Source organism: Hemiscyllium ocellatum, chromosome 11 (assembly GCF_020745735.1).
Source record: "Hemiscyllium ocellatum isolate sHemOce1 chromosome 11, sHemOce1.pat.X.cur, whole genome shotgun sequence".
Classification (NCBI taxonomy): domain Eukaryota; kingdom Metazoa; phylum Chordata; class Chondrichthyes; order Orectolobiformes; family Hemiscylliidae; genus Hemiscyllium; species Hemiscyllium ocellatum.
This window is the reverse complement of record NC_083411.1, coordinates 32,740,989-32,758,160: the sequence shown is the minus strand read 5'-3', so window position 1 is coordinate 32,758,160 and position 17,172 is coordinate 32,740,989. Positions and strand designations below refer to the sequence as shown.

At 40.4% G+C, this 17,172-nt stretch overlaps 1 protein-coding gene across 3 annotated transcripts in view; it reads left to right on the top strand.

Moving 5' to 3' along the window:
- Positions 1–17,172, top strand: part of tenm1 (teneurin transmembrane protein 1) — an 833,960-nt gene that overhangs the window by 584,519 nt on the left and 232,269 nt on the right. For 2 of the 3 annotated variants that reach the window (XM_060832118.1, XM_060832117.1), the window contains 2 exons: positions 6,644–6,858; positions 7,914–8,124. In XM_060832118.1, coding sequence (XP_060688101.1) covers positions 6,644–6,858; positions 7,914–8,124 — 426 coding nt within the window. The remainder of the gene's footprint in view (positions 1–6,643; positions 6,859–7,913; positions 8,125–17,172) is intronic. The other variant, XM_060832119.1, reaches the window with a different exon arrangement.

The window sequence follows — 17,172 nt, the reverse complement described above, 5'->3', positions numbered from 1 at the left end:
ATAGGCATTTCTGAGGCTGTAATCAAGGCTCCAGGATGGTATGTTGCCTTCTTGGTGCCAGAGTTACAGATGTGTCTGAGCATGCATAGGATATTCTGAAGGGAGGGGGTAAACAGCCAGAGATTGTGTTCAAAATTGGTATTAATGACACGGAGTGATAAGGTCTTGCAGAGGGACTTAGGTAGCAAGTTGAAAAGTATGACCTCAAGGATTGTAATAGAGTCATAGAGATATACAGCATGGAAACAGACCCTTCAGTCCAAACTGTCCATGTCAATCAGATATCCTAAGTAAATCTAGTCCCATTTGTCAGCACTTGGCCCACATCCCTTTAAACCCTCCCTATTCATATACCCATCCAGATGCCTTTTAAATGCTGTAATTGTACCAGCCTCGACCACTTCTTCTGGCATCTCATTCCATACACACAACACCCTTTGCATGAACAAGTTGCCTCTTAGGTACTTTTTAAATCTTTTCCCTCTCATCCTAAACTTATGCCCTCCAGTTCTAGACTCCTTCACCGCACCCTGAGAGAAAGACCTTATGTATTTACTCTATCCATGCCCCTCATGATTTTATAAACCTCTATAAGGTCACCTCTCAGCCTTCGATGCTCCTGGGAAAACAGCCCCAGCCTAAGCAGCCTTTCCCTCCATATCAAATCCTCTAACCTCGCGCGATAGTGAGCGACATTAGTTCTGTGAAGATACAGGAGAAGCTGCTCCACTCTCCTCCTGAGAGGGTGGAGGTTAGATTCAATGGAGATGTTCAAATGATGTGGAAAGGGAACAGTTTCCACTAATCAGGATTACTTCCTGTGAGGCTTTGAATACAAAGATGAGATAGTTCCATACCTGGCTCAAGAGCTTGTGTAGGAGGGGCTCCAAATCCTGACAGGGAGGTTTGCAAGTGCCACTTAGGAGGGTTTAAACTCATGTGATAGGGGAATAAGAATGAGAGCAGTAAGTCAGCAAGTAAAATGACCAAGGAGGAGTAAGAAACTAAGGCCAGTAAAATGAAAAGGAAGAAAAGAGAGAAAGTGAGGACTGCATATACTCTAGTCATGTGTGTGGTGCTGGAAAGAACAACAGGTCAGGCAGAATCTGAGGAGCAGGAAAATCGACATTTTGGGCATAAGCCCTCCATCGGGAATGAAGCTTGTGGGCCAGGGAACCTGAGAGATAAATGGGAGGGGGATAGGGCTGGGGGAAGGTAACTGAGAATGCAATAAGTAGATTAAGGTGGGGGGAAGAGGTGATAGATCAGAGAGGAGGGTGGAGTGGAGAGGTGGGAAGGAAGATGGACAGGTCAAGAGGGCAGTGCCAAGTTGGAGGCTTGGGACTTGGATAAGGTGGGGGTAGGGGAAATGTGGAAACTGGTGAAACCCACATTGATCCCCTGTGGTTTTAGGATCCCAAGGCAGAAGATGAGGCTTCCTTCCTCCAGGCATCAGGTGATTAGGGTTTGGTGATGAAGGAGGCCCAAGAGCTGCATGCCCTTGGTGGAATAAGAAGATGAGTTAAAGTGTTCAGCCACACTGCAGTAGGGTTGTTTGGTGTGGGTGTCCCAGAGATGTTCTCTGAAATGATCCGCACGTTGGTGTCCTATCTCCCCGATGTAGAGGAGACCATGCAGGGTGCAATGGATACAGTAGATATGCTGTGTGGAAGAACAGGCAGGGGGAGGTTACTGAACACTGTGGGACCAGGGGTCTGAGATGTATTTAAATGTGAGGACTATGACAGGTAAGGTAGATGAACTTAGAGATTGGATTGACATATATACCTATGATGGTGTAGTTATTACAGAGGCATGATTGAGAGATGGCAGCTTAATGTTCTGTGGTTTTGATGTTTCTGGTGAGAGAGAGAGGCATGTTAAAAGAGGTGGGGGAGTTATGTTATTGGTTAGGGAGAATATCACAGCTGTACTGGGGAAGAAAACCATGAAGGTCACATTCAGCAAAGCCATATGGGTACAGCTCAGGAATAGGAAGGGTGCGCTCACTTTGCTACATGCCTCCCCACTAGTCAACAAGTCATAAAGCAAAAGATATGTGAACAGATTACAGAAAAATGTAAAAACAACAACATTGTTGTCATGGGTGATTTTAACTTCCCTTACATTTACTGGGACTTGCTTACTGCCAGGGACTTGGATGGATGGGTTAATTTGTTAGGTTTGTACAGGATGGTTTTTTGAAGCAATATGTAAATTGTCCAGCTATACCTGGTAGTGGGAAATGAGACCAGCCAGCTGGTTGAAGTTTCAGTGGGGACAAAGAGTAAAAATGAAACAAGCCAGGGCTTACAGGCTTAACGTTAGAGAGAGAGAGAGAGAGAGAGAGTACCTGGCTGGACTTGCCCCAGCAGCCTTTCTTTACACAGACTGCTGCTGAACTGAATCAAAAACTCTAATCTAAATGAAGGATAACTACACAGCTAGCTGGCTACTCCCCTTTGATTATACCTTTTTTTAAGACATGAAATCCTTAGGCTGAAGGCATTATCTATTGGGGGTAAACAAAAAGGGCCCCAATAAACCTTTTGAACCCAGCCTAGTTGGACCCTGGCCAATTAGCCCCTCTCAAGGGCATAATAACCTTGTAAAAAGACCAAAATTGTGACAGTAGGGCCCCTCAAATATCCTGCATTTGGAAAAGCAAATCTTAGCAGGACTTATACACTTAATGGTAAGGTCCTGGGGAGTGTTGCTGAACAAAGATACCTTGGACTGCAGATTTGTAGTCCCTTGAAAGTAGAATCACAGGTAGATAGGATAGTGAAGACAACGAATGGTATGGTTTCTCTTATTGGTCAGAGCATTGAGTATGGGAGTTGGAAGGTCATATTACGGCTGTAAAGGACATTGATTAGGCTACTTTCGGAATATTGTGTGCAATTCTGGTCTCCTTCCTATTGGAAGGATGTTGTGTAATTTGAAAGGGTTCAGAAAAGATTCATAAAGATGTTGTCAGGATTGGAGGATTTGAGCTCAGGGAGAGGCTAAATAGGCTGGGGCTGTTTTCCCTGGAGTTTCAGAGGCTGAAGGGTGACCTTATCGAGCTTTATATAATCATGAGGGACATGGATAGGATAAATAGACATGATTTTTTCTCTCGGATGGGGAGACAAGAGCAAGAAGGCATAGGTTTTGGATGAAGATTTAAAAGGGACTTAAGCCACTACTTTTTCACGCAGAGTGTGGTGCATGTATGGAATGAGCTGCCAGAGGAAGTGGTGGAGGCTGGTACAATTACAACATTTAAAATGCATCTGGATAGGAACATGAATAGGAAGGGTATAGAAGGATATGGGCCAAGTGCTGAAAAATAGGACTAGATTAAGTTAGGATATGTGGTTGGCATGGATGAGTTGGACTGAAGGGTCTGTTTCTGTGCTGTACATCTCTGTGACTCTGTGTGTTGGTGCGATTTTGGTGGGCCATAGGACCTATTCTTGTGCTGTACTGTTCTTTGTTCTCGTTGTTCTTTGTAAATGAGATGCAATGAAATGAATGTTTCAATCATACATTAGGAGGAATCTAGTGCCAGATACAGTTTCTGAAGAACAAGTGAGACCTGTTCATTTTTCTAGGTATGTGCTACATTCCAGTCAGACATCCAATAGCTGACAGTGGGTCTTTCTTTGTGATCAGGGCGTGGGTTGGAAGTATTGCCTCCCAAGAATTGTTGAACAACTGGAGGCTCGTAACTCTTCTGAAAGGAACACAATGGGGAAGCAGTGTCCTGCAACAACTAACACCTGAGACTTAGGTCACACATATATAATGGCAGGAGCTAGTTCACAGAGGAGTTGGCAGCAAGGGTGGAGGCAGTAGCTCTCAGTGGATCTCCCTTCAGGTGCTGGATCACTCCATAGGATGCTATAGAACAAGTAATCTCCCTGAGGCTGGCAAGCAAGTATGCCAGCATTGCTGGTCATGCATGCTGAAAGTCAAGCATGCCACCCGCTGCTGGGTTCACACCAGCAGTGGCAGAATAAAGTGTTTAATTGGGCATTAGACTCCCAGCGCAGAGTGAGAAGGCTGTCCAGAGGCCCACCAATTATGGACACTAATACGGTGGAGGGCTTATCAAATGCCGCCTCACTCCAAACTCACTCCAGGAGAGAACATGCAATTCCACCATCCTTGGGTCCTTGCAAAGTGAATATTGAAGATGTTTTGAAGGAAGGTCACTGGACTTGAAATGTTAACTGTGTTTTCTGTCACAGGTGCTGGCAGATCTGCTGATTTTCTAAGACAATTTCTGTTTTTGTTTCAGATTTTCACAATCTGTAGTCATTGAATATTGTGCATTTGATAATATTAATTAGAAATTTGGAGTTATAGTTACCTAAATTAGAACACCCTAATTTTAGCTATGTTCAACTTGCCACTATCCTTACGCATTTATAGAAAATATTATTTGACTTTGTCAAGCTACAGTTGCTAAGAAAAACTGAATCACAAATTTCAATGTTGGTAGGTTGAGCTCAAGTGACATTCAACCTTTGAAATAATTTGAAAACTTGCTTGTCAGTTTAATAAGGATATAATTTTCACAGAAGAAACTCTTTGCATGGCTTACTTAAGCAATAGTAATATAGTTTATGCTTGCTAAAAGCGACATATATAGACAAGCAGGGACCCTTCCCTGCAAATAAAAAAAAACAAGCATTGCATCTTTTCTGAATTACCCAAGAGCTTGAAGAACCATTATACTAATAGATTTCTCCCCACTTAATCAGAATCAACTTGTCAAGCAATGGGGAATCTTTATCTTCCAGTAGTGCAAATTGCTGTGATAATTTGAAACTTGACATTCATGTGTTTGTCCCGATAGGTACAAGGTAAAAGACATTGGCAATATGCATTCTTTCCAGCAAATGCTAACTGTCAGATTTCGATCTGGCCAGCTCAGTTTTCCCATGCTCATGAAACCTAATACTTGAAAGGAAACACGGAGAGCTTTGTGGAGATTGTGTTTTATTTTCCCCTTTTCCTTCTGCGCTAGCATCCCCTTTGTTGCCCATGCTCACCAACATATTGCAGCTGTCAGGGAACAGAAACTCATGGCATTATGTTCCCTGCCACTTCTACAAGCTCATCGCCTACAACAATGGGTACTCTCGAGAACTTCTTTCTCAACTAGATATAAGCCTTTCAGATGGACTAACTGTCAGGTGGGAAGTCTGTCAAACAAACAATGTATGGTGAAGAATCAACCCTGAGATTCTCGAAAGATAAACTGTTTCAAGTAATCATTTCTTTCCACATACATTGTTTTCCACTGAATGCTGAACTCTGCATGGAGTTGTGACTTGGAGGTGCTGGAGTTGGACTGTGAGACAAAGTTAAAAATCACACAACACCAGATTATAGTCCAACAGGTTTATTTGGACACAACAGCTTTCAGAGCACCACTCCTTCATTAGCTGGTTGTGGAGGTGAAGGCAGTGCTCACAGAAGTTATAACCAAAAGTGTCCAGTGTCATGGAGATGTGATAAATAAACAATCTAAGATTAAAACTTTCATCTTTGATAATGGGATATGCTGGTTTCTGTTCTTTGATATGTAAATCCCAGGACTTCTTTTAAGTTACATTCTCAAGTTAGCTCAGCTTTTTAAACAATAGGTGTTGAAGTCTGTCAATCTGACATCGCATTGGGACACTGACAAACGTCACATCTATTGTTTAAAAAGCTGAGCTATTTTAAGAATGTAATTTAAAAGAAGTTCTGGGATATACATATCAAAGAACAGAAACCAGCATATCTCATTGTAAAAGATGAAAGTTTTAATCTAAGATTGTTTACTGTATCACATCTCCATGACACTGGACTCCTTTGGACATAAATTCTGTGAGCATGATCTTAACCTCCACAGCCATCTGATGAAGGAGCGGTGTTTCGAAAGCTAGTGCTTCCAGATAAACCTGTTGGACTATAACCTGGTGTTGGGTGGTTTTTAACAGCATTGAGTACAATTGACTCTGAAATGTTTCACTGTTGGTTCTAAATGAGTTGATATTGAGAGTGTGAAAACTTGAAATCTCTAAACATCATAAGTGTTATGTAATAAAGTCTAGAGCCCTGACCTGTGAGAGTCCAGGGGGAAAAAACATTCAAAATGTAATTTCTGGTTTTCACTGATTTGGTTCATCAGAGCCAGCTTGGGAGCTTAGTTTTGGGACTTCAGTTTTCATGTGATTAGGAACCTAAAAATAATTTTGAACACATACCATATTCCTTTTCCTGGAAGAGATGATGTGTAGTTGTCAGGTGAGCTTTCCAACTCTCTCAATTGTGCATAAATCATGGACACTTGGGCCAGATACTGGAGGATTACTCTCACACCTTGAAGGGAGTCAATGACTTCAGGGCAGCAGAGATTATTGAAAAAAAAACTGGGAAATCTGCTGGAGGATTGAAAGATTTCTGATCGACAGGCAAGTTGAATCTGATTAATCTGTTCTATAATGACTAAGAACAGATTGGTACAGCATAATTCTGAATTGATTCCACTTTAGTGCAAATGGGAATTAAATTTTTAAAATGGCAATTTCCAATTAAGAACTGTGGCTCTACTGTATACTTAATCTGAGTGTAAATGCTATCTGTTCTGTATTTCCTTCAGGAAAATCTGTGAATGTGTTGCAGCGAGGCAGAGCCATTGACACAGGAGAAGTAGATATTGGAACACAGGTCATGCAGACCATTCCTCCGGGTCTGTTCTGGCGGTTCCAAGTCATCACAGAACAGTCCCTCTATCTGAAATTCAATGTATCATTGGCAAAAGATGCCTTATTAGGAATATATGGTCGACGGAACCTTCCACCCACACACACCCAGGTAATGGGATAGTTTAATTGCTGGATTGACATCAGGTACAAGTAAGTAGAAGTTATCTTGCGTACATATGAAGCGGTTCAGCAATTAAGCATGTTCACTGAGCACTATGCCATTCCAAAGTTGTGAATTAACTTATTGTTGGGGATATTTTATTTTTTGCGTTTTTTTTAGAAAGGAATTCTTAGGATGTTGGCACAGTTAGAAAAGATAGCTATTATCACCCATTTCTATGGTCTTCAGCTTTTGTAAAATGTGTGATATAATCTGCTATACTGTTATACAATGAATACTTTATCAGGCCATTTCAATTGGCAATATGTGTTAACAACATTAATGTAGGAGTGGAATCACATACAGTCCAGAAGGACATCAAGGTTTCTCTTCTGAAAACACTTGTAAATCAACTTGACAGCCACATAGCTTAGTGGGTACTTTTATTGATATCAGCTTATTTTTTGTAATTTTCAAGTTTTGTAATATTAAATTCAGATTCTCAAATGCCTTAGTTTGATTCTGGATTCATGGCTTCTGGATGGTTTCTGGTTTATTAATAAGTGATACAACTCTCAATGTCAAACTATGAATTTAGAAGGAGTAAAGTTCATTTTGTACAAAGCACTGTGATAGGAATAGTAAGCAATCGGAAAATTTAGACTTTTTTTCCCATTTCTGATTGTCCATTGATGCATACTGTAAATATATTACTTCACAAATAGTGCCAGACATTTATTAGCCAGATACAGCAATGTTGGTGAACTGTCAGGAGACACAATTCTCATAGAGAATAAGTTAAATAGAATATCACTTATTTCTGAAGTGGAATGGTTCCACCTTGCACTCCTAAGAAGAAATAATAAGGTTTATTGTGCATGGTCAAGAAAGTCTGATTGCCTGATCCATCAGTAGAAATGAATTACTTGCATTTAATGAAATGCACTAAATGGAGGCAAACCTGACCACAGAATAGACTCTGAAGAAAGTTGTGTGTATACAAGTCCTATACAGCAGTTGGAAGGAATACTGTTAACTAAGTCTGGTTTACTTTGCCTCTTCAGTTTGATTTTGTGAAACTCCTGGATGGCAAGCAGTTGATTAAACAGGAAACCAAACCTCCAGACAAGTTGAAACACACACCTCAGAATTTGATCCTGATGGCCCTTCAGGAGGCAGGATTCGTTGAATACATGGATCCAGGAACTTGGCACTTTGCTTTCTACAATGATGGGAAAAAGATGGAGCAGGTTTTTGTGCTTACTTCTGTGATAGGTAAGTTGCCATTGAACCCATATTCAAATAATGCACGACAAAATGTTTCATTTGTTTTTAAGTCAGTGACTAAAAAGCATATTTATAAACAACATACAACATAAGTTTCAGGAAAACAAAACAGACATTTAATTCATCTCTCTCCATTATTGATTGATCTCCATGCAACTTTGCACTATATTTCTCAATTCCACACTTTCTAGAAACACTCAGTGTCTTTGTGACTTATTGATGCAATTTGTTTCAATAAGACTTCCAAGAAACATTTTCAAATGTGTTTCAGTCACAACCTTCCTAACAACAGTGAATATCAGAAAATTGCAGGCATCTTACCCACGGTATTCTTTTACATGAAATGTAATGAATCAAAAATTATTTGCATATTTGCAATTTTCTGATATCAACTGCCAACACAAATGCATCATTAAAGATTGCTGATTAAATGTATTGCTCTTCAAAAATGTTGTGATTTATTATCTGGTGCTTTATTGCATCAGAGATTTAAATGAATTACTTCAAAGAGGAATAACTATTTTTAAATAAACTAAATACATGTGTAAATATCTTTGTTAAAATTACACAAAGACTTGAGTGAACCTATTAATCAGTGTGCCAAAAATTGCACTCAGAAGAATTTAACCCTACTATGTAAAATAATTTTGCTTATAATCTGCTTAATGTTGACATCACTCTTTCAGAAATTTCTTTGATCATGTGAGTAAAGGGTTCAGTTATTATTCAGGTCAATTTTATTAATCATGAGCCTTCAATCAGGTTCCTTTGAAATCTGATTTTTCAGTGAAAGTAAGTAGAAATTCTTTAACTTTTCGCACATAAGTTAGATTCGTAACATCCAATGCCACATTGATCATCCAAAGTTTTACCATTTCAAGGATGATAATATCCTTCCTAAAATGTTATGCTCACACAAGTACACAGCACTCCAATGGGGACAGAACTAATATATTTTTGCTTGTTGCATAGATCCAAAGGTTGATGACATATCCTACAATGACCACTTTGTCATTAAAATCATGATGAATGGATGTTTCATTTGACAACGTTTTGTTTCTGATCTTGGTTCCAGATCCACCTTCAACTGAGTTAGAAAGTATGTAAACTTGGCTTACTGTGTAATTCCAAACTGAGGATATTCCTAAATATCAATTCAAACTTATACTGCATTTCCCAACTTCAATTCAGTTCAACTGTTGTTTATCTACCACTAATTGGGGAGGCATAGTGGCTCAATGGTTAGCACTGCCACCTCACAGCACTAGCGACCCGGGTTTGATTCCAGCCTTGGGCGACTGTCTGTGTGGAGTTTGCCCATTCTCCCCGTGTCTGCATGGGTTTGCTCCAGCTTCCTCCCACAATCCAAAGATGTGCGGATCAGGTGGATTGGCCTACTAAATTGTCCATAGTGTTAGTTGCATTAGTCAGAGGGAGTTGGTCTGGGTGGGTTACTCTTTAAAGGGTCGATGTGGATTTGTTGGGCCGAAGAGCTTGTTTCCACACTGTAGGAATCTAATCTAATAAAACCTTGACCTGTGCATTTATGACAGTGAGTCTTGATCTCTCTAATGTTCTTGAAGTTCATAGCATTGGCTTCACTCACCTTAAGCTAGAGCTTATCCAGAATTCTACAATGTCCTCCCCCATAAAATGTTCTATAATGCTACAACTTCTTCACTTGGCAATCACCAGTGAATCAAATTCCATAACCTGGTTTTCAACTCTTTACATCAGAGCTTAATTTAATAATCTCTTCCAGTCATATGTTCTTGTTCAGTTACTCCTCACTCAGAATTACTTCACTTGCTTTGTTCCTTCATTCCACAGATCTTTTAACAGCTATGCACCTACTGTCTGGAATCTCCACTTTGGATTCCACCAAATTTCCTCTTTTCTCTTTGCTTTCAAAATTCTTACTCATTAAATGTGATGTGACAATGCTGTACCTTTCTAATTTCAAAGTTTCACTCTTGCTTAACATTTATTTTTTTTCTTAACCACCAGCATAACATTTTAAAATATCATCTTCCCAGAGTGTTTAGGTTAAATCATGATGAGAAGTTACAGAAACTCAGCTTATGTTCCACTGAGTTTAGACATTTGTGGAGTGATCTGATTAAATTGTTGGAAGTAATAAAGGTTCTTAATAAGGTAAAGACTGGGGAGCTATTGCCTCTCTTGAGTGAATCCAGCACTTGAAGCTCAATGTTGAAGTTAAATTTAAGCTATTCTGGTATGATATCATGATGTATTTTTTTCACATAAAGCTGGTGAAAATCTGTTATTCTCTTTCCAGAAGACTCTTTTCAACTCAGATGAATAGATTTTTGTTACTTGTTACAATCAGTGTTCAATTAATCAATCAAATCTGAGGCTAAATTTATAAACAGAAAAGGGAAGAATGGCAATATCACAGAGTTCGAAGACTCAAGTAAAGCAGCCAATTTCACTCCCTATGAAATGAACTGATGTCAGCACAAGACTAGCATCAGATGGCTGTGTAGTTGGCATGTGTATGGTTGTTAAGTTTACTGTGTATTTATGTCATGTCAAAGCAAATAGAGGTATAAAAGAATATCTCAGTGCCATGGAATGCATACCCTGTTCCATATGAGAATTTCAGGATGCTTTCACACATGCAGGAAATGTCATCACCTGAGGTGCCTGAACTCCAGCTGGCTTCACTGCAGTGCATACATGAGATTGAGAGTTTCATGGATTACACATTTTGGAATGTGGTCACCCCACTGCTTAAGGCTGTGCAGGCAAAGAGATAATGGATGACTGTCAGGTACTCAGGAAAATAAGGCAGATAATTCAGCAGACCCCTAAATGTATCTTACTGTAAAATGTTATTCAGTTCTGAATCCTGTGAGAGTGATGGTTCCTTTGGAGAATATAGCTACAGTGAAGTTCATCAGCCTGTTGGCTGGCATGTGGTGCATGGTTGTGGGCAGGAGGTTTACTTGCCCATGCTTGACTTGATGCCATGAGACTTCATGGGATCTGGAATCAACGGTGAGAATTCTTGAGACAGCACTTGCCCAAATGAATACAGCTGTACAGTCTACCACTGCTGGATCGCCTTACTCGTGGAAGAGGACATATCCAGGGATGGTAATGGTTGTGTCTGGAACATTGTCTATAAGTTGCCATTCTGTTAGTCTGACTCTATCAGGCTATTGCTTGACTACTATGATGGACAGGAGAAAGTGAGGACTGCAGCTGCTGGAGATCAGAGTCAATATTGTGGGTGCTGGGAAAGGACAGCCGGTCAGGCCACATCTGAGGAACAGGAGAGTCAACATTTTTGAGCATAAGCTCTTCATCAGGAATGTCCTAATGAAGAACTTGTGCTCGAAACACTTTTTGACTACTGTGGAGGACAGCTCTCTCAATTTTGGGATAATAAATGTCATTATCTTTAAAGTCTACAAATGCTGACAACCTTTAATAATACTTCATACACCTTAGTAATGTGTTAATGTTTATGCAAAAATAAAAGATATAGACGAGGAGAAATTATTACTCCAAAGTGGAGATGAATCTGTGGAATTCATTACTCCAGATAGCAGTGGATGCTGGGACATTGAGTAAATTTAAGGAGAAGATAGATGGATTTTTAATTAGTCATTTTTAATGGGTTGAAGGGTCATGGAGTTCAGGGTGAGACAAGAGCAGCCAGGAAAGTATCAAATGATGGAGCAGGCTTGAAAGGCTAAATTGCCTACTCCTGTTCCTAGTTCTTACATTCTAGCTACTCAGTTATTAAAAATAGCTAATATTTTGAATGTTTTTAAACCTTTTCTTCAGCAGTTGGTCTGCCTCAGCTGTCTCTGTCCAAAGCAGTATCAGTAGGAGGGGCTATTGCACAGTCCCAGTGGAGACAAAGTCCCATTTTCACATTGAATGTATCCTCCATCTTGCTGTGTGACATAATCACCATGCTCAATGTTAGAGTGCTATGTAGCAACTCAAGACTGGGCATCCTGGAAATGCCATGGATCATCCTTAACAGCAGGACTAGTGAATATTACAGAATGGGAAGAGACCCTTCAGCCTTTGGTGTCCATCCTATTCATCAAGTACCTATCTACTCTCATCCCATTTTTGAGGACTTGGCACATAGCCTTGTATTCTATGGCATGTCAGGTATTCAGCTGAATACCTTTTAAATGTTGTATTGGTTCCTGTCCCTGCCACCCTTTTAGGCAGTGAGTTACAGACACCCAGCCTCTGAATGAAAAAAGATCTCCTTTTATCCCCTGCCCCTTATATAAAATGTGAGCCCCCCAATTTCTGTCCCAAGAGGAAGAGTTTATGTCTATCGATATTATCTCTACCCATCATATTTTGTACATCTTAATCAGACCCTTGCCCCAGGAACTCTGTTCCAAAGCAAATAGCACTAGCCTACAAAGTCTCCCTTTACAGCTAAAATGACACAGCCCGGGCACTATCATGCTGAATCTCCTGTGCACCTTTTCAATGCAAGCATATCCTTCCTAGTTTATAGTGTGGCTACCAGAATTGCATGCAATACTCCTGACATAGCATAACCAGCATCCCATACAGCTCCATCATAAATTTCCAGCTCTTGTATTAAATTTCTATTATGCTCAATGTCAATCCCAATACTAGCATGCCAAACAAATAAAGTAGCAAGTGATAGCCATAACTAACTGATTCCAAGGTCAATGGATCAGATCTAAGATCAACTGTCCTGCCTTTTCCAGATATGAATTGTGGCATACAATTAAAAACTCAGTGGAGTTGCCACAGTGATCCCCATCAGCAGTGATGGGAGAGTCTAGCACACCAATGCAAAAGATAAGGCTGAAACATTTGCAACAATTTACAGTCAGAAGTGTTGTGTGGATGAGCCATCATGGCTGTGTGGAACTGTGTGGGAAGTTAGGGAAGTGATTTCTGGGCCCTTTGTTGAGATATTTGAATCATCATTAGCCACAGGTGAGATGCTGGAAAACTGGAGGTTGGTTAGCATAGTGCCACTATTTTAGAAAGGTGGTAAGGAAAAGCCAGGCAACGATAGACGTGGTGAGCCTAACATCGGGAGTGGGCAAGTTGTTGCAGGGAATCCTGAGGGACAGGATTTATTTGAAGAGGCAAGAACTGATTAGGGATAGTCAACATGTCTGTGTGCATGGGAAATTGTGTTCTTACTAACTTCATGGAAGGATGTTATGAAACCTGAAAGGGTTTGGAAAAGATTTACAAAGATGTTGCCGTGGTTGGAGAGTGTGAGCTATAGGGAGAGGTTGAATAGGCTGAGGCAATTTTCCCTGGAGCATCAAAGGCTGAGAGGTGACCTTATAGAGGTTTATAGAATCATGAGGGACATAGATAGGGTGAATATCCGATGTTTTTTCCCCCAGGTTCGGGGAGTCCAAAACTAGAGAGCATGGTTAGATTGATATGGGGTCTAAAACTAGATAGCTCTATGACTCTACATAAATACTTGGTGAGAAGAGCAGGTCAGAGTCTCTTCATTCTGCAACCAAAAACTCACTTCCTGACTTTCCAAAGCCTGTCGACAACTTGTAAGTCACAAGCCAGCACTGTGATGGAATAGTCAACACTTGCAAGGATGGGTGCAGCTCCCACAACAGTCAGAAAGCTTGACACTCTCCAGGTCTAAGCAGTCTGTTTGCATCATTCATTCTCTTCACTAGTAATCCTCGTGTTTATCATCTATAAGATATACTGTAGTAATACACCAAGGTTCCTCTAACAGCACCTTCCAAACCCACAACCTTTGCCACCTGGAAGGACAAGGACAGATGCTTACAAACACCACTATGTGCAGATTACCCTCGAAGGTACACACTTGGAGCCATGTTGCAGTTCTTTCATGATCGCTCTATCAAATCCGTGGAACTCCTTCCCTAACAGCACTGTGGGTTTACCAATCAGATAAAACATCTACATTGAGCCAACAAGAACCAGAGGATTTCAAGAGGTAGCTCATCATCACTGTGGTGGCATGAAGCATTATTCTTTTTGTCCTAAGTTGTGGAAATCTAACTTCTAAGGGTATGCAGATGAACTGGTGCTACTTCAAATTACCTGCAATTCCTGAAGTTGCACATGGACGTTTCAAACGAAATCTCTAATCTCTCAGCTTGTATTATTTTGCTTGTTCAACGACATTAGAAATGTTGACTGCTAGCATAACTAAGATGCAAAGCCATTCCAATGAGTTCTTGACTTTAAACTAGTAAGGTCCAATTCTCATCTATATCACAGGAAGGAGAATTTTAATTAAGTTACTTCCAATTCCTTCATGGAAAAGTGCATTCCTCCAACTCGATCTACTTATATACCTCTATTCCTTTCTGTCATTGAGATACAAGGCATTGAAGCTCACTCAGTAAATTTCTCTATGTCTAACTTATCCTTTAAAATGTTCTTATCCCTGTGAGCCATCATTAAGTTACCTCTCTCAATATCCTCTTCCTTGGCTCAATGTAGATGTTTTATCTGAAAGTAAACCTTTGGAATTTTTTTTTAGATTAGATTCCCTACAGTGTGGAAACAGGCCCTTCAGCCCAACAAGTCCACCCAATTCCTCCGAAGAGCAACCCACCCAGATCCATTCCCCTACATTCATCCCTGACTAATGCACCTAACACAACGGGCAATTTAGCATAGCCAATTCACCTAACCTGCACATCTTTTGTACTGTGGGAGGTAACCGGAGCACCCAGAAGAAACTCACGCAGACACAGGTAGGATGTGCAAACTCCACACAGATTTGACAACATACTTACACAGTTTGGGCTGTGGTTCTACCATTTCTTGTCCTTGCTCAAATTTCGCAGAGTGCACAGTTTTGACAGTGAGTGAAAAGTTGACAGTGAATCAGGTTTTGAGTGTGCTCTGTTCAATTTGATCCATTCTCACATTTTAATTATTCTATGCAGAGTCATTAATGCATTGTTGGTCTCAAATTTAATAAATGCGAGATTCAATGTAGGTGGCTATCATCTTGCCCAATGAACGTCCTGCAATCAATATTTTTGAGTTCTTCATCTCCTGTCAGCTTTGGCCTCTGTTTTCATTAACCCTGACCTCCTCAGGACCCAGACTTTAACTTCCAGAGATCTATATTAAGAGAAGTAGCTCCAGAGTTGGTGGATTTACTGGTAGTAATCTGGAAATACTTTAATTCTGGAACAATCCCAGAGGATTGAAAAATTGCGAGTGTAAAACCTTTATTTAAGAAGAGGAGTCAAAACTCTGGCAAATACAGGCAGGTTAGCTTGATGTCTGTTTTGGGAAAATGACAGAGTTTATTATAAAGGATGTAATAAGATAGCATTTAGAAATACATTATATGATCAAGTAGAGTCAACATGGCTTCATGAAGGGGAAATCCTGCCTGAATTCTTTGGAAGTGGAGTTGAAGATTATGACAACTGCCATGATCTTGTTGAATGGCAGAACAGGCTCAATGGGCTGAGTGGCCAACAACTGCTCTATGTCTGATAGTCATTTCTCAAGAGTAATGAAGACAACCTTTGTGCTGGAGGCAGTACATGTTCATGGTTCTCACTGTAAGATAATAATAAAATATGTACAGCAGGTTTGATTTTCCTCAATGACATTCTCTTCCACTGCCATTCAGCACTTTCTCTTTCCCTTACTAATTACTCCCTCCTTGCATGACTCACTCTCTTATGCAGCTTGACTTTATGCTTTTAGTCTGCCTTGCCTTGTTCTCACCTCCATTTGGTGTCAGCTCTCTGCATCCACCACAATTTGCACAAAACTATTTTCGGCTTGTGAGCAATGAATAAAGTCACTCGGGCAACAATGCATTCATTCACAATGCAATCAGTGGATGAGACACCTCTGAAACAGAGCATTGCATAACATTCTAAACCATTACCTTTTATTAAAAAAAAGGGAAAAAGTTCATTGTTGTTGCTTTCTCTTTAGTTAGGCAAATAAGGTTATTGGAAACTGGGTGACATCAATGACCAGGCTTAGTGACATGAATTGGAGGATTGAGCAGATTGGGAAAGCTAAGCGTGAGTTAACCAAATGTAGATTGGGAGCAGCTGTTTGAAGGTAAATCCACATTTGATATATGGGTGGCTTTTAAAGAGCGGTTGATTAGACTGCATAGCAGACATGTCCCTGTGAAAGTGAGGGATAGAAATGGCAAGATTAGGGAATCATGGATGATAGGTGAAATTGTGAGACTAGCTAAGAGGAAAAAGGAAGCATATATGAGGTCTACGTAACTGAAAACAGATGAAGCATTGGAAGAATATTAGGAAAGTAGGACCAATCTGAAACAAGGAATTAAAAGGGCTACCTCTAGCAAACAGGATTAAGGAAAATCCCAAAACCTTTTATTGGGATGTTGGCCCACTCAAGGACAAAGAAGGAAAGTTAAGTGTGGAATTTGAGAAATTGGTTGAGATTCTTAATGTGTACTTTACAGCAGTATTCACTGAAGAGAGGGACATGACAGATGTTGAGGTTAGGAATAGATGTTTTAGCTGGATGGATAGAGAACAGGCTGGGCAGCAGGAGACAGAGAGTAATAGTAGAAGGGCGTTCCTCAAAATGGAGGACTATGATCAGTGGTGTTCCACAGAGATCTATGTTGGGACCACTGTTGTTTGGAATACACATAAATGATCTGTACGAAGTTCTACGTTTACAGGTGAAACGAAGATTGGTGGAGTAGCAGATCTCCCCTCAATCTTCTAACTCTAATGAATTCAACCCCAGGTTCCTTAGCCGTTCATTGTATGTTAGGCCTGCCATTCCAGGAGATCATCCGTATGAATCTCCACGGGACATGCTTCAGTGCCAGTATGTCCTTCCTGAGGTGTGGGGCCCAAAACTGGACACAGTATTCTGAATGGAGCCTCACCAGAGCTTTATCAAGTCTTAGTAGCACATCACAGCTTTTACATTCCAACCCTCTTGAGACAAATGACAACATTATATTTGCTTTCTTAACCACGGACTCAACTTGCAAGGCAACCTTTAGAG